The sequence below is a fragment of the Cyanistes caeruleus genome, chromosome 6 (assembly GCF_971803275.1).
Source record: "Cyanistes caeruleus chromosome 6, bCyaCae1.hap1.1, whole genome shotgun sequence".
Taxonomy (NCBI): Eukaryota; Metazoa; Chordata; class Aves; order Passeriformes; family Paridae; genus Cyanistes; species Cyanistes caeruleus.
The window spans coordinates 34316175-34334891 of NC_141706.1; the positions used below are offsets into that span (position 1 = coordinate 34316175).

The 18717-nt window shown below is 40.5% G+C and overlaps 1 protein-coding gene across 18 annotated transcripts in view; it reads right to left on the reverse strand.

The window, feature by feature from the left end:
* Positions 1-14932, reverse strand: part of PCNX1 (pecanex 1) — an 84286-nt gene extending 69354 nt beyond the window's left edge. For 13 of the 18 annotated variants that reach the window (XM_086894092.1, XM_086894098.1, XM_086894091.1 and 10 more), the window contains exons 1-3: positions 14734-14932; positions 6884-7092; positions 858-963 (exon numbers count right to left, since the gene is read on the reverse strand). In XM_086894092.1, coding sequence (XP_086750218.1) covers positions 858-963; positions 6884-7092; positions 14734-14886 — 468 coding nt within the window. In that variant the 5' untranslated portion in view covers positions 14887-14932. Of the gene's footprint in view, positions 1-857; positions 964-5124; positions 5182-6883; positions 7093-14389; positions 14608-14733 lie in introns of those variants that run through there. The other 5 variants (XM_086894095.1, XM_086894094.1, XM_086894085.1 and 2 more) reach the window with 2 other exon arrangements.
* Between the last annotated feature and the right edge of the window lie 3785 nt (positions 14933-18717).

An 18717-nucleotide genomic window follows, 5' to 3' on the forward strand; every position in this document is an offset into this window, starting at 1 on the left:
TTTGAACACAAACCTAGTAGACATAATATGGAAACAGAGCAACTCCGCCAGTGAAATTCAAGGCAACTAGAGCATAATGAAGCTACATTAAAATGTAATAAAGCCATGTTCTTCACTTCCATCTGGCAGAAGTCCCTGTTTATTGCTTTCTTCCCAAGCCTGCTGAACAATCAAGAAAGTGAAGATTTTGCAGAGGACATGCAAATCATAAACAGTTTTACTTTTCCCGAAAGTTTATCTTTCTTTTTATTTTAGCAAATTAACTTTTTTGATCACAAAATCTGAACTATCAGGAATAATAACCTGCAGAAAGCAAATTACAAGAGATAATCAGCAGTGAATACATTCTAAGGTAAGTTAACAGAAGCCTCCTCCAATAGAGCATTGAAATTTACCAATTAAGCTTTAAATGGCAGAACAAACAGAAGTGAGGAAGACAAAGCCAGAACATAAGGATAAAGATACAACTTGAGCTATCTAATGGCTCACAGATACCCAAAGGAACAAGGGAATCCCACCACAGTGGATTCTTAGTACTTAGCTCACCATACTCTGAGTCATTTTGATTTTTTTAAATCAGAAGAAAGCTAGCTGAGCAAACAAGAATACTTTCTGATGGGACAGTAGGTTCCTTTTCAAAATCCAGCCATTTCTAATTTAAGTACAAGACGGGATGAGAGCTATGCTGCTGCTGCGGAGATGCAATGCCTTCCTAATAAAGCAGTTACACACAGAAAAGAAAATTGTTTAACCAAATACAAATACCAAAACACCCTGGAAAAGAATAGGAAGACATTGTCTACAGACTGCAAAGCTAGCAATACTAAAGCAGCAACTGCAGTAGCTTTAATTCTTACCTGGTTGTTTGGATCTATCCCAGCATAAGAATTGCGTGAACTACAGCCAACAGGGGGAGTTGCTTCTCGTATGAACTCTGACATCTCAATCCCTCCACCAGGGTCACTGAGAGAAACATTAAAAAAAACCCAACACACATTATCCCACAAGTTAAACAAAAGTTTGTCTATGTTGAGTGCATATTCCAAACAAGTTCTCCCTTCTCAAAAATCAAGGGCTCACATATATCCCAGTATATTGGATGAACACTGGCTGTTTGACTCAGGAAGCTCAGTCTGAGCCGGAGCGCTCTATACACGGTCATAGAAACTGCTGCCACAAGTCTGCTGTCACCAGCCAACACAAACTGTGACAACTTAGGTGCTTGTAAGGCATTCCAAAATGCTGACATATTAAATTACCCCTGTGTATATGTGCAGACATGTAACTTTTGGATCAGCTGTTCAACTATAACACTCAGAAATTCACCAATAGAAAAACATACTACATAGAACTCAGAGCATGGAAAGGTCTCCTGGTCTTTTCCTTAGATTGAATCTGGGAGCAAAAGCTAGGATGGCTAATGAAGAAAGCCATGTGTAAAAAAATCTGAATGGGCAGAGACATACAGGGCCATGGTGTCTCTCCCAGGGATGCAAATCACATCTTTCTACTCAAAAAGAACTTCCCTTCAGATATTTTACAGTCCCTACCAAGAAATATTTTGAGGTACAACATATATATCATTTCATCCTAGTGATTTCACCCTTTCAGGATTAGTAACTATTGGCTTGAAAGTATTTCCTAGAGCAAAATCATCAAACCGTAATTCAACAGAATTCAGCTTGTCAAAGGCAGATATACGAAACAAAAGCAAGTTGGATTCATCCATTAGGACAGTGGGGTCTGGAGTAAGCTGAGGACTAGAACACATGGGTCCAACCTAGCATTGATTGTTAATTGCAAAGAGGAAGCAGCTGAGGCACTCTTTTCTATTCCATTGTAGCTCTCTTCAAGCACCTTGATCCAGGAGACTTCGAACAGAAGTGCAGAGTAATTTGATACTGATCCTCTCTGCTTCTTCCCAAATACAAACAACAGCTTCCCAACAATCAAATTCCAGCATTTTGCTGAGCACTCCTCCAGCCAGACCAAATACACTAAAGACAAAGGCCCTCTGAAGGGGACAGAAATGGACAAAAGCACTGCTGGGCTTACTTAACAGATAATTTGTCTTATAGGAAAGTCTTACACAGTAAGAACAACACTTAATAGGGTTGCCTGCACAGAGCCAGGAATTCGAATCAATGAACCTTATAGGCCTCTTCCATCTCAGCATATTCTGTAATTCTAATGATTTTTGAAATATATGGACATCACTTGAGGATATTTTAAACAAATTGTCTGTAAACTAAAGGACTTGACACATGATTCATCCTGCAGCATGACATATCAAGCTGTTGTCATCTTGGAGAGGTGTAAAGGCACAACCTCAGGAAACACTCTAGAAAAGAAGCACATCATTTTTCTTAGATCAGAGGTGAACAAAAAAAACCAGACAGTTTGAAGTTAGGAATACATTCTTTTAGCAAAAATAAGTTAAAAGACAACCAGCCGCTAGTTAGCAGAACAACTATGATCCAACTCCAGCAAATTAAAAAAAGAAGTGAGAAGCCACCATTTTGCTACAGCTCAGCAATGAAACAGGCATACTCTTGGAGACAGCTGTTTACAGGGCCCTCTCTGGTCTAGTATTATCCATCACACTAAGGCAGGTAAGGAAAATGAATTTTAAAATATACGGCACCAGCTTCAGCCAAAGTATTCCTTCTGTAAGCATTTTAAGAATATATAAGGACATAGCATGAATTTAAAGATGAAACTGAAGAATTCTCACAATGTTTAAGTTCAGTATACATTATGATGACAACTGAAAATCTAACAGAGAATGCCTTTCACAAAAAGATGAAATTCCTTTCCTGTCTGAATAATTCATTGAGAAGCACTGCACGTGATTAAAGTACATGCTATGAAGTAGAAAAAACAACTCATTGCAAATAAGCTTTCATGCATAGAACCAGATAGTTAGCCAAAGAAGACAGCAATTTTGTCTAAAACTGAACCATCAGATATCAGCATAAGCAACAACAAAATCCATCACTGCCACTCTACTCACAGCTTCTATATTCTGTGATAGCACACACAAACCAACGGATGAACAAAAACTAGTAACAAGCATCAGCAAATAAGCAAATAAAGCCTGCAGGAAGAAGCAGGAAATACAGATTTCTAGGACTGACCATTCTATGCCTAAGTACCTGGACTTTAGCAACATCCAGAGTTCTTTACATTGAGGTACCTACTTGATGCCAGTGCTATGGCCATGCCTTCCTAATATGAAATTCTACAATCTGTTTCTTACTGTTTGCTGTCTTCATTCCTTAAAGCAAGTGTTACACTCTTCAGTTTGCAAACAAAATAACTGCAGTGAAGCTACTACACTAATCAAGAAGACTGAAAAAATTACACCCAGCAATGGAGATTGCAGTGAAAGAGGCACCCAAAGATGACACAAAGCAAATTAAAACTATTATTTCTAATTATTAGTAACTCTGAACTAAAGTTAGTATCTGCAGGTATGTCTTATCAGCATGTCAAAGACTAACCAAAAGTATGAAGAGGCTGTAAGTCTACATGAATTCAAGTTGAAAATCTGACTTAGGCTGATTGACTATAGAAATCTGACATCCAGACCAGAACTTCAAGAGGTAATCTGGAATAAGTTACTTTGATTTCTGCACAAAGCAGAGGAAGAATTTATTATTTTCCTTTGAAAATCATCATCTGTCCTTAATGTCCAATAAAAGAGTAAGGTAACTAGTCAGGAGGCTGTTCTCAAAATACTTAAGAACCACTGCAGGAACTGCAAATGCTATCAGAGCAGATTCAAGTATTGAGAGAAATTTTCTTCCAAACTGGAGTCACTAATGATGGCCAAAAATAAAAACTAACTAACTCCAAACTCAAGAACAGGTCTGTCAGCCACAGAAAACTGCAAGGAGAATAAATAGCAAAGGCAAGGCAACAGTTTTAGACATCACCTTTTTAAAATTTTATTTTTCTTGCTCATATTTAACTAGACTGTAAATACTTCAAAGATGCAACATTCTCCAGCTACTAGCTTTACTTGGTAGAAGTAAACATGAAATTTATGAAGCATCATTATTACAGGTCTCCCATGCTGATGAGGATAAGGAACAGCAGTGTCACCAGGTGAACACTTTATGATACTTCGAATCATAACAGCCACTGACAAGAAGCCATATTCATATATCCAAAATGAGGATTGACTTAAGCATTTTAAATTATTTATGTGGGTCCACTAATACCCAAAGATCATGCTTGTACTGCTTCTTCTGTTTTTCTACAAGACCAGAAGCATATATTCCCTCTACTTGCTTTCATGAAACCTCACACAAACATTACTATACTAACACCTGAAGTATGAAAACAGCAACTCACATTCCTTTCTCTAAATTAAGACTTTCTTTCAAAAACATTAACTAGAGAATTTCAGCTTTAGAAAGAGGACAGCAAAAAAAAATAACCAAGGCACTTCTAAAGGAACGGTAAATTGTTCTTTGCATAAACATGCCAAAGTTTCATGGAAAGTAACCCCCATCCACAAACAAAGGTTAACTGAATGAGCTTACAAATGATAAGCAAGCTTACAAATGATAGCACATAATTTGTTAGATACCTGGAAGCATCACTTTGAGGATAAAAATCTTCAGAAAAAAAAGCCCAGCAGTTCTTAGAAGTTAAACAGAATCCTGAACACAACCACTACTTAATCCTGCAAATGTACTAAGATTTGTATCTAAAGTGGTCTCTGTGAGTGCATATGTGGCAGAGTAAAAACTCTAGGATGGCTTTGCAAACTATACTATGTGTGTATTTATTTGGTATCACATGCTGTAGGCTAAGCTATCAAAACCAATATTCTGATTATGCAAATATTTAAGATAGTATCTCTGCTCAGATCTCCCCTATATCCACCTTGTATTAGGGAAGTAGAGCTTAAAAATCAGAAAACCCTACACACACACACACATTCTCTTTCCAGACAGGTTTGGGTTTTCATTAGTGTTCCAATTTAACTTACTAAGAGGGTTACAGCTCAATATTAAACACTCATTCTACATCCCATCTACTGTTTTGAATGCTACCCCAGAGTTCTTGTAAGCTTCCAGGCAAAGATTAGTATATACTGTACATCCCACTTACCAAAAAGTAACTCCGTAATTTCTGCATTGACCTTGTTCCCAGTTCTAGTTAAGAGACCTGAAAGTGGGAACAAGGATCATATAAAAGTTAATGAAACTTTAGTTGGCAAGCAGGACACACAGCATCAAACTAACCTCTACTTCTGAGCTCACAATACTTAATGAAGTACCTCGTCCCATGTCAACTGCTCCCTAGACAAAACAGAACTGAAACATCCAGAAATAATTCACAACACTAGTAGAAATTCCCTTACCAACTTTGGGCCCCTGTTTTGGAAGCAAAAGCTACCTGGCAAAAATACCCTACAAAAAGAAAAACCCCACCAAAAACCGCTCAGACTAAACACCTAAAGGTCACACCTAAAATATGCATTACCAAGGTTGCATGAGAAAGAACAGACCACTAGTTTACTTCCATGAATTTTATTAATCAGAGTAAGCATTAAGACACAATTAGGAAAGCAATCTGCCAAAATACCTCAGAGTACCATTTTAGTAAGGTATAGGGTGATCTAAACAGAGTCACAATTAAAATCAGCAGCCTCAGTTGCCAAACACATCATGGAAAAAGGGTCAGGTTTATAAAAGATTGATAGAAGTTACTGTGTATCAGCTTCAGAGGAATCTAAGACACCGTTTTTGCCAATACCTGAGCTGAGAGAAGACACACAAGAACCTAGGACATGAGAAGCTACCCCACATATACACGGGAAAGTCGTTTTACTTCTAGGCTTAGCATTTTAAAGGGCAGCAGTTTAACACTTCCTTTCTTTAAAAGCATCACAATAAACAGACTCAAGAGGCTTCTTTCAAGTACATTTCCTCAGTAAGACACACAACCTTTTAAGAGTCAGGACAGCATACCAAACACCTCACTTTGAAAACTACTCATGGCCACTAGTACCGGAAACTCAGAGACAAGAGATAGGTCATCTCTAAAAGCTAACAACTCAAGGTTGATTTATTTCATACAATTTAACTTTTAGATGGCCTCAATTATCTAAGGCAGGCACAGGCTTTGATACTAGAGCTCGTAACACATCCACAGTCTGATCAAACTGGTTAAGCTGGCCTTGCTGATGAGTCATCGTTTGCTCTTCATTCTCCAAACAGTCTGTCAGAGGAGAAAAACCTCTGGTGTTTTTTATATGCCGGCTACAAAGGAGATCTCTGGAAAGGAATTACCTCCTATTGACAGTACTTCAGAATCATTATCTTCATTACTGAGCAGAGCAATTCCAGAATTTCCAAATTCACAGATCAGCATTCTCCTTAAAAAGACTATGACTGGAGTCAAACATTGTATCTGACTCCTGTTTTTGCAACACTGAAATTGAAACCAAATGAGACACACCCCCAGTGATTAGAGAATTAGCATGTAGTATGTGGTCTCTGACAGCTGGACTTTTTATATTACATCTACTACTGAAATAAGATTACTTGTACTAATTATGTTCATTAAGCATTCAGTGACCTAATAGGCTCACATTTTCCATTATATTGTTTCCAGCATATTCAATATTGTTCTTGAATTCCTCTGGGAGAGGAACTAGGAAACTATTGTGAATCCATCATTTCAAACCTAATATATAAATAAATCTGCTTTTCAAGGCCAGACTTAAAATTGTCTTTCAGAACTACAGAAATCTGTATCTATATTCCTCAGTGTTTAATCTCAATCCCCATTCCAGTTACACAGCTGATGAAAACAGGACTGTTAGTCATTTGAAGCAGGATGCAAACATCAGCAGACAACTTACCTGGGCCCATTGCTGTCTTTCCTCTTGGCTGAAACATTGCTTTGTTCTGCTTTTGCACCTCTGTCCATATGCTCACTGGCATTCCTCTCCACAATTTCTCCCTCATCCAGTGCCCTGTGCAAACGGTAATTCACCATCTTCAAAACGATAAAGAGAGCTGCTATCACTGGGCAGTAGACAGCTACTATCATCATGGAAGAAGGAAGAGCCTTTCAAAAAAAGAGTAAGAAAAAGTTAATGAACACCAGGTTCAATATCCATAAGAACACTATCTAGATTTTAACAGTTTGTTTCATAAAGATGATCATTCTGAAAGCTACACCACCTACAGCCAGTCTTTGTGTGAAAAATGTTAAGTCTTGCAACACAAAACAGAAACAGTTGGGCTACCAAAGATACTAAATCACCACAGCATTGTGCTAAATAAACTTGTTTGACTGAAGCTTGAGAACCAAGTTCAACTCTCATTCTCTTCTTCCATGTTTCTGAAATGCAAGACTTAGACTAGGAAACTTAGAATTAGATGGGAAGATTTTAAGCACATGAAAAATCAACCAAGCATGGGGTGAGATCTTATTTCAGGGCTAGTACACAGCACCAAGTCCATTTCAGAAAAACTTGATACAAGTTTGACAGCATGGCTGGATAGGAGAAAACCTCCTTAGATACCAAACACTGGTGTTTTGACTTCGCTTGTCAGCTTCCAACAGCTACTGCTGCATGAAAAGACACTGATCAGTCACACAAGCCAAACTGTTTCCTACTTGCATACATAAAGAGGCTGCTTACATGTGTGACTCACACACTGCGCAGTAGAACGCAACCTGCAAGACCACAGGCAGCAAAGATTTGTGCTAGATCATTGTATGCCCATGGAAAGGTAGCCAATGCATGTTCTGAAGAAAATTTTTCATCTGCATGAAAAGCAGCCAGAAGCCACATAAAATAAAAAACCCTCAGTCCTGAATTCAACATTTGAAATTCCAGTCTAAGTTAAGAGTTGCCATGCAACTCCTCCAGAGGTAAATAAGGCTTTTAGAGATCAATCACTTCAGCAATAGATATTGATGAAGTCCAGCCTGACAGCCACTCAGAAGTGTTCAAAGTACTGGTTAAACTTCAGATTTCACTTCAGTGCTTTCATCCCTCTAAAACATACTTTATTTGTGTTTTTAAATTTTGCCATTACCCTAGACAGTGACTAAACAAAATGAGTATTGTCTCAGTATTCATCCAAAAACAGACAATTTCTTTTATGAAAACAACAGAAGTTTAGGTTCTGAAGTATTTCACTGCACCACTATCCTTTACCCTGCTCATGGTATAGTTTGAGATATACCTCCAAAATACAAAAATACATACAGACATATGACAATCAGAATTAAACATCTGATATCCAGTTTGAATTGTCTTTTTAGACCTCATGGCTGAAGGACAATTCCAGCTCATTTTCATACCTCCCTAGAGAGACCATGGGAAGAGAAGAGTCATCATTGATAAAAAAGTCCCAGGAATATCTTGCAGAGTCAAAACAATAATCAGAGAAGAAGACAGCGATGCCTCTCTAACCAGTGCATAGAAACATTGTGAGTCATTTAAAATTGATTGGCTGACAACATAGTGTAACATTATGCAATGTAACAATCTCCTACTTAAAATTATTCTCCTGAATTTAAGTAGCACAACCTAACCACAGTAGTCAGCCAAACAATTTTAAGGGACTTAACCTAGTCACATGTGCTGAAGAGAGAGGCCTCCTTTTCTTTTTCTCTACTCATTTTCCCCTTCTGACTCTTCAAGATGTCCCTAGAACTTTATCACCATGATGACTCTTCGTAACCTAGCAAGGTATTCCTCCAAAGCAAGTCAAGTCTGACAACCATCATCAACACCTACCTTTTCCTCCAAAACCAATTAAGTCAACACTGACTATAACATTTGAAGTAGGCAAGGCAAAGTAAGCTTAAATTTGCTAAGTTTCATTTTGCATGCTGATCTGCATAACACCATGATAAAGAGAGATTCACTCACCAGGCATCAACTAAGGAAGAAACCAAGCTACTTAAAACCAGCATCAATAAGCAAACGGGATCCACAATGATATGGCATCCCTACAATCCCTGAAGCCATGTTACAATAGCTTCCTCAAGCAATTAGGTGCTTCTACTTCCAAAAACTTTACAGTCAGTTCCCTGCAGGCAAGGGCCAGCCTGTTAACTTTGGAAAAACTCACGAGCTTCCTGTACCTGCTAGGCAGTCTGCACCAATCACATATGGTTTGAACCTTCCTCTCCTTTACAATACCCAGTGTTCAGAAGTCATTGCCAGAAGAGTCAGACTAAGGCCAGGTAACAAAAGCTACAGTTACTATTTAAAAAACATGCCTGTAACTTTTCTGTCTAAAGAGCTCATCAATTTTTCCCCTCTACTCTGTCAGCAGTGAGGTCATATTATATCCAGTTTATCTTTCAAAATTTACACATCCGGTTTTTCAAAGGAAAGCTTTAAGAGTAAACACGAGACAAAAGCCAAAACACCTCGTGTAGCTTGCAGCAAACCTAGCAAGGAATTCAAACTTTTTCATCACATCCTGTTTTCACAGGATTGCAGAAATTTTTTTAAAAAGCTAAGGTAACTGACTACCTTTCCTTCTTGATATTTGTAGTAGCTGCTCATCTCAGAATAGGGCATATATTCTGGAACGAGAAGGCATTTTAGCTAGCTTAGTCTGCCATATGAACACACTTGATGTCAACTATCATGCTGTGGTGCAGCACTGCTACCCATGGTACCGGCAATTTGTCTGCAGTAGAGCCTCAAGAGGAAACTTACTGCAGCCTAAAATAAATCATTTGCAACTTTTGTTTTACTTAGCCAAACTTAGAAGTACTCAACATAAATTTGGGGTCTTCTCCCCACAAAACAAAGTAAGTTAAAGTGAGATTACCATTTCCAACTGTGCTCAGCATTTTACCACATTCGAGGAGAGACATGTTTTTCACCAGCTTCCTAAGACCTAAGGCCTTCAAGACTGGAACACAAATCTAAGTCATATCAATTTCCCAATATATTACATCTTAGCAATATCAAAATAATTTCAAATACTAAAGCATTTAAAATGAGCCCAGCACACAAACTCTCAGGCTAGAGCTTGTCAGTAGTCACCAGTTGGCCACAAGGCTACAGCCTCAACAGCATTTCAGAGAACATGCCTTTTTACTGGCACACTTCTACTTGCTTGCATTAGCACCAAAAGAAAACATACTCCACAGCATTCATCACAACTGAAAATCTTGTACAATATAAAGTGCTACACAGAACAGTATAAAAACTGTGTACTTTTAATTATGTTCTGTTGAAAACTTCAGTTATCTAATGACTGAACAAACCCAACTATTAGATAAACTCCTACTCAAAATTATTTCCCTGAATCTTAAAGGGACGCTAAGTAATCCTGTCAAATATGGGGGGCAGAGGGAAGGGACACTGATTTTCTACCACCTTTTCCACAAGTTACTGTCCAAATTTGAATCTTTCAAGTCAACTTATTAAATGCAAGATATATATACAGACAAAGGTAAGATACAGGAATGCATAGGTAAGGAGGACTAATCTCTTCTGAAACACCTTGGCTGTTAAATTAGCTCACTTGTATCACAACACACCTTTTCTAAAGGAGTAGGTAGAACAAGGTTTAAGCACTCCTAGATTCCAATGGTCAAAATAGAAAAGAAAGTTCTTACCAGCAGTTACAGCACTAAAATATTTCTATTCAAATTACAGAAGGTCACTGTATCTTGAATGTTTCCAGTACACTGGAATGTGCCAGGAACCAGAGGAAACTTCATTGATCATAGACTGTACAACATCCGTATGAGGAAACTAACACTATATGGATCCTACCTAATCTGATTACCTAATTTCCTAGCTTTAGCTAGGCCCTACAGATATAACAAAAATTCCAGATTATTTTCAAAAAAGAAATGCATTGCTATGAGTATTTCCAACAGCTAAGTTTTCAAAAATCAAACCAGGCTGCAAATCCCTGCATGAAAGTGTTATCAACTACACATTAAGATGTCATCTTGTAAAAAGACTTAGAAGTACGTATGTTTTCAACCCAGTATTTTATAGAAATAATTTTACTAGAAAAAGGAAAGACCATGAAACAACAAACATAGTTTTGTCCCCAGCTCTCATTTATGGACAATCAGAGCCCTTAAGAACTGCCGTCATCTGGAAGAAAGTCCAGCTGCAAGTTATCTAGCTTTTGACTGAAATCTCAAAGCCTACAACCAAAACTTGAGTAGCCAAGAAACTAGAAGCATCTTAGAACAACATGGCATACATGGGATTGCTATCACAGATTGAATTTCAGTTACTTAAAATCTTAGTTTAAGAAACAGGACATATTTCAGAAACTTCAGTGGCAAAAACTTCCATGTGAAGCTACATTTATATGACCTACTTCTATAACTATGTATACAAGTCAGGAAATTAAATGAACTGTTGTCTAAACGAGCTCGACTTTGACAGACAAGTTCCGTAGGTACATATGAGCCCATCACCCCAAGCAAGGTACAGTCCTGGCTCCTCTTCAGTCACTGGCAGAATTCCACAAGTGCCAGAGCCAAGACTTCACCCCCTCATGCGCACGTGGTGGGGCTGAAACAGCATTCCGACTAGGGGAAGCACTTTGGCAGCCTCCTCTCTTTCCCCTCCCCCCTGCAACACTGATGCGTAACACTGGCCTCTGCATTCAGGGTATTTTTTTCAACTCTTACCACTAGATTTTACAAAGTGATTGGACAGCTTCCCCATAGAGAAAGCACACTTTCCTCTCCCAATTTCAATTCTGCACTAGAGTAAAAGCAGGGATCAGCTCATGCAACAGAAAGGCACATCAATAAACACAGTTGAGTCTGTTACTGAATACAAATACGCAAACAGGATAGATTTAACTAGTCTAGAAAGTAGAATTTTTGTACATGTACTGCCAAGCCACAAATCCAAGAACAGAGGTTCAAGCAGCTTCCCTAAAGCGGGCATATCTTGCTCCAGACCCCAGTTCCTTCATTATCTACACATCTATTTTTGCCCCATTTTCAACAAGAGCAGTTTAAGTGTATAAATACACAAGAAGAAGTATCCAGATTGGCAAAATAGGTACATTTAGGTATACATCTGTCATCTTCACACAGGTACAACATTCACTTGCATGCGCTTAAGCTCAGAAAGCAGATGAGGGACCAAGGACTAAAGGCTAGTCATTGAATTCTAATGCTAATTTTTTCAGTAGGTTTGTACCACACATTAAATCCATCAACCCTAACAGCACGGGCATACACACACAAAGGAACACACATATTTATGGTATCACTTGCTGACCACAACCATTACCAGATTCCATTCTGAAAATACCAGATTAACAAAACAAATGCACAGAAAAAAAGAGTAGTAATGTTGGGTGCACTAAACCAAGTCTTAAAGCAGTAAGTGCACCTAAATTCCCATACTGCATTCCTGTTGGATGCTAAATAACATCTGGGGGAAAAAAAGTGATTAGCCTACTGCTAAATGCATTCAGCCTTGAGAGTCAGCTGCAAGCAAAGTTCTTAGGGGATACTTCTGTCTTCGTTGCCATAAAACAACTTAGAAAAAACTAGTTATTGCTCATCCAATGCATAAAGCAATGCTATGATCTTGCAATTCTTTACATAGGAAAGTTTTATAAGTAACATAAAACCTGTCAGTAGTCTGTTTTTCTATATACCTTGATTTTTGAAACACACAGGGTTGTCTGCCAGCAACAAGTCACTTGAAGCTAGCTTAGAAACTCCCTCCTACACACCAGTGAGCCATGCTCAGAATTCAGATTACAATTACCTAAGACTTTTTAAGCAAGTTCTGCTTATTTATGTATGTCAAACAGCACTGCAACTCTTATTGCTTTTTATCTGAAAAAGAGCTTAAGAGATGCTAAAGAGCTAAGCTGACCAACACAGTTCTGCCTGTTTAGTTTATGTCTAGACAACACTTAAACTGTAGAGGGTGGAAAGAGGGAAAACAGCCAAATATGATTCAATCTCCTTTAACTTGTGACTAATCTCCCTACTTATTCTCAGGGAAGTTGGCACTTGTTGCATCTTTAACTTGTCCAGAGCCATGAAGCAAGAGAATTTCCCTGACCTCAACAAAACCCAAAGCAGCTTACTGCTGTCTGTCTTTTCCCTTTACACAGGAAAAAGTGCTTAAGCAACACTGAAGTTTTCCCCATTGTACAGGTAACTGAAGCTTACCTACTGCTTTAAGAGCAGCAGGAGAGTCAAATGTTGGTCCAGATTTACCATTTGTCAATAGACTATGTGTAATATAGATTAGTACCCTATCAAAAGTCTCCTGTACATGCAGGATACAGTTGTCCCCACAGGTGTATTCATCCTTCTCAGCAAGGCAGTACTAATTAAATAGACTGCTCTGTCAAAAAAGAAAAGCAGTACTTTTCGAAAAAAATTGTAAAGCTGTATTTGAAACCAAAAGGTGCCTCCTCTTCCCATATTCTGCAGAACTTTCAATAGATAGATTCATAGTTCTCATACAAAGTATCTGCTTAGTTAAGTTTTATCTAGCTGTTCTCATGTAACTTCATCTTAAATGCAATTTGTCTCAGCCTTTAGTTTCACTACCAGGAGCCCAGAAGTTTTCAAATAAAAAGCATTAGAGCTGCCTTTTCCAAGACACTGTAGTATGAATTAAAAACCAGAGTTGTAACCTCCTTTCCCACATTAGCTATTTCTTAGTATGAAGTGTCTCATACTGCAGCCCTACAAACTGCTTTTAAACAAAGCAAAGGCCTGACCTCAGAGCTCTCAACTTCTGCAACTGCACTTGCATATGATTTTATCTCCAACATTTCAATCACTAACTAAATTTTCACAAGGCAACTTCTACTTTACGTTGTCACAGCATCTGGCAATCTTGCAAATGATTTTCTACCTCATGCACAAAACTGGTCAAAACACACTATTATGATCACATTTCTCTACTGAAAAAAACAAAGTAAACTATTAGCATTTCATAAGTTAAACACAGCTTACACAGGGCAAAAAAATACTGGTCAACAGGAAACCGCCCCCTTTTCTTGTAACTAATCACACCTTCCTCTGTGTGTTCCCAAGTCCAAATGTCAAGAAAGTTTCCAGGTTTAAAGGTTAGTATTTTAACAGCTTCGATTGAATGTACAAAGATATATAGGACAGGAACTCTTGCAAACCAAGTACACTGAAATCTGGACACAAACAAAAAAAACCAGACTAACTTCTTGTCGCTAACACGCTATCCACATACACTGCCAGCCAGCACACCACGCTACATCCAAATAAAACTTCTAGGTTATGGAACCACATCCCTCCATCAGACTCAAAAGTCAGAAACTGATACTGCTGCCAGCCAGAAACACTGGTTAAATCTGACACCTCCTGTAGAAACTGCTTTTTACTGACCTACCAGATGATCAGCAGCGGAAGCTGCCAGAGGTATTTTCAATTTTGTAGGAAAGTAAACAGAAAAACGAAGGCAAAGTGCCAGCGCCTAGAGCCCCGCCGCGCCCCGAGAGCGCCCACCCAGAGATTCTCAGTAACGGGTGGGCGCTCCCGAAACGCCGCAGCCCCGACCGCGGGGCCCGGGCCCGCCCGCAGCGGAGCGGGGGCCCGGCCGCAGGGCCCGGGGCCGCTCGCGGGGCCGCGCCGCGGGCAGGGGGCGCGCGCGCGGCGGCCCCTCCCGGCCCTCCCCCCCACTCCGGGCCCCGCAAGGCCCGGCCGACCCCCGGCACAGGCCGGGGCTGCGCTCACCATGTACAGGGTGAAGGGGAAGCCGAGCAGGAAGAGCCACAGGTAGAGGTGCAGCGCGTTGACCCCCGCGCCCTGGTGCGGGTCCTGGTACCAGCCGCCGCTCAGCGCCGCCCACACGCCCTGGCGCAGGATCTGCAGCACCTGGGAGCCCATGGCGGCCCCGCTCCGCCGCGCCGGCCCCGCTCTATCCGCCCTGCGAGCCCGGGCAGAGCCGCGCACCGCCCGCGCTCCGCGACAGCCGCAACCGCCGCCGCCGCCGCCCCAGCAACGCCGCCGCCATCTTATGTCCGGGCCCGGGCCGCCCGCCCGCCCCCGCGCCGCCGACGGACCGGCGGCCCTTGCGGCAGGGGACGCGCGCCGCCGCCGCCGGGGGGCAGCGCTGCGCCTGCGCGCGGCCTGCCCGCAGCCCCGCCCCCGCCTGCCCGGCGCAGCGCCCCCTGGCGGACCGGGACGGCCCCGAGGGTAGGTCCCGCCTTCCACCCCCCAGCGGCCCGCGGGGGTCCCGCCTGCTGAGGGTGCTGTGAGACGTGGAGACACGCTCTTCAGAAATGGGACCTTCTTTGGAACAGTTACCGAATCAGTTCGGTTAGAAAACACTCTGAGATCATCGAATCCGAGCTACGACCACCGTATCAACCACACCATGGCATTATCACATCCAGTCTTTCTCTGAAGGCCTCCAGACACGGTGACTCCACCACTGCCCTGGGCGCCGCGTTCCAGTTCAATCGCCCTTTCTGTGAAGAAATTCTTCCTGATGCCCAACCTAAACCTAAATACTGCAGGAATTGGTGCAGATGCACTTCAGCTATCTCCAGGCTCACCTCTGAGGAGCCCAGTCTAAAGTCCTTTCCCCTTCAAACCTCCTTTCTTTCCCCCTCCCACGGCTGGACTCCTTGTAAGTGCTGCACCCTCGCCTTGCAGGAGGACAAGAAGACATTTGTCCAGCATACACTTTTAAGGCTCCAAACTTATAGCAAGATAATAACATCACTATTTTTGAGCCCCCCCATTTTCTCTCAAAGCAATGTTACCAAAACCCTGGCATCACAGGATTTGCTGTAGGCTGCAACACCTAAAAAGCCAGAACCATTACAGTTTATAGAGAGAAAACAATACAGGCCACGGGTGCACCACAAGTCTCTCACAGATTTAAATTTTGACTTCCACATTCACCTATCTATAGAGGTCAGCAGTTCTCATCAAGTGCCAGCTTTTCAAGCTTTCCCCTTAGACATGCACATCCCAAAAGCCACATGTTATTTAGAAAGGGACAGATTAGGGAAGGAATTTAGACAGTGCTCTCAAGAAGGGTTGAGAGGAATCCTTTTCCTACAAACACTATAGGGTCCAAAGATCATGAGGGGACTGGAACACCTCTCAAGGAAAGACTAAGGGAACTGGGCCTGTTCAGCCTCGAGAAGAGATGACTGAGAGGGGACTTCATCATTATCCATAAGTACCTGAAGGGAGAGTGTCAAAGAAAGGAGCCAGGCTTTTATCTGAGGTAGCAGGCAATAGAACAAGAAACAGCAGGCAGAAATGCACAGGAAGTTCCACTGGAACATGAGGAACAACTTCTTTCCTGTGCAGGTCACCACACACTGGAGCACATTGTCCAGAGAGGTTGCAGTGTCTCCCTGATACTCATGATAAATCTGGATGCAATCTTCTGCCATGTGCTCTAGGAGGTTCCTGATTGAGCATGGAGGAGGACCAGATGACCCACTGTGGGCATCTCTTCCAACCTGACCCATTCTGTGACTCTGGGTCTCCACTGCAGAAAATCTGCAGGAATGAAATAACCCAAGCACTCAGCCATGACTCATGATGAGCATGCATTTGGGCTGGTATTTTCAAGAGGCTGCATTAATTCCTCAGTCTCCGCTGTCTCCCTGACAGTTAGTGAGCCAATGGCAGCATTTGGCTATTCTTGGAAAACCAGAAGACAGAAGTTACTGACTCAAAGCAAATGTATTTCATCTATTTTTTGTTTCCCCAGTGAGAAAGTAGGGAGAAGGGATGAACACAAAGCCTCATCCACATTAGCTTTCTCCCCAGTATAAAAGAAATAAACCTTTTTTGGATAGTGCATTTTCAAATACAAATCTGGGAGCAGTATTTTATGAAAGAGCATTTTTTCACTCTGTCAAACAGGATTGAGATATTAAAGGAAATAAAGATGGGGGGAAGGGAAAGAACCAACAGTGAAAAACTACAGAGGATTATCATGGATGAGGAGGGGGGAAGTCCCTTTATCCTTCTGCATTAAAGCCAAGCATGATGAGCCTCACCAGTTATATTATGCTTAGAAAAAAATAAAACTGTTTCAACCACAATATTTGCCAAAATACTGTTAAAAACTAAAACTATAATACAGTTGTTGAAAGATGAATTTGTTAGATTGTGTTATCCATACATATACTTTGATTCAGTGATGATCAGGATTATGAAGCGTTAGATCTTTCAGCAGCTGTTGTATCAATGTTACATAAAAGCTGTTCACCTTCACAAAGGGAGGCAAGAGGGATAACATTAATTAATAACATGTCTGAAGGCTATGGTAAATGCTTTAGAAGCCTTTATGCTCCTGTTTAGGAGCCCTTGATCAAATTTGGACAGATTAGCCTCAGCATCCTAGTAATGATTCTTATTTAACAGTGCCCCTGTGTAAGAGGCTGAATGCTGTGGAAGCATCCAGCTGTTTCCCCAGCCCCACTCCTAGAAGTTGATGGACCAGTGGGCCAGTCATGTTATAAAGAGGGGTATTGGATGGGGGTGGGGAGGGATGGGGGTGTGGAAGTTAGAAGCAAAAAATAAACAGAGGAACCAAAATATCATATATATATATTTACATAAAATACAAATAAAATTACAGACTCAACTCTGATCCAAAACAGCATAACCTAGCTTCACACAGATAGCCCTGTCCAAGTGCACATCATCATGGGAGGATCTAGTCTGCATCCAGTAAAATAAGGAAGAGATTATCGCATACTTGAGAGGACAATTAAGAGTTCATTGTTTAGCTATTTAAATACAGACAGATTGAAAACATTAGGACACAAGAGGGGGAAATAATATTTTTGGAATCCATCCATGCCCAAAAGTAAAATTGATTTAAAGTCCAGTTGCAGGCATCGTTAACAAGGTAAGAAAAAAGAAATTATTAGCTTTCATGAGGGAACAAACAACTGACACCTCGATAGAAAGCAACAGCAGTAAATTCAATCTGTACATGCCAACGAATAAGGAGTTTATCGTCTGCACTGTACTTTATCCTTACAGTTTTTCTTCAGGATGGGTACAGGAAAAATAGTTTGGTCTAGGAAAAACAGCATGACAATTTATTAGATAAAATATTTAAGAGACTGAGCATTAAATCAAGTGATTTGAGACCAACCAACATATGATATTGCAAGAAGAGGAAGTTAATCAAAACAGTAATAAAGCACTGTAATTTGTCACAAAAATGCTTCAACACATTGCTATTTCTAAGAATAATACTGCGGCATTCTTTGCACCATTAGAAGTACATTAGTCTCTCATCCTCTCATTCAGGGAATGAGGTTCTACGCTTTCCCTCCAGACATCGTTCACAGAATACCCAAAATTATAATTTTTAAATTAATTATAAAGAGAATTACTTAGTTTTATGAGAACATAACTCATAATTAGGACAAGAGGTGAAACAGAAAGTTAAAAAGAATATTTTGCCTAAATTGGACAAAAACTTATTATGTCCAGAAAAAAAGCTTATGACTTTTGAAGTGTTTGTTACAGTAAATCATCACTGTATGATTCCAATCTGTGAGCAGCTAATAAAACAATCAGCAGAAAACAAGAAAAGCACTGATTTACACACTTTACAGTTATGAGGGGTAGCACTTCTCTCTGTGCTGGATAACGTATCTGTTCTCAGATGATGGCTGACAAACTAGGCCTTGGTTGCTCACTATCAACTTTTGTATGTCTTCCTATTGA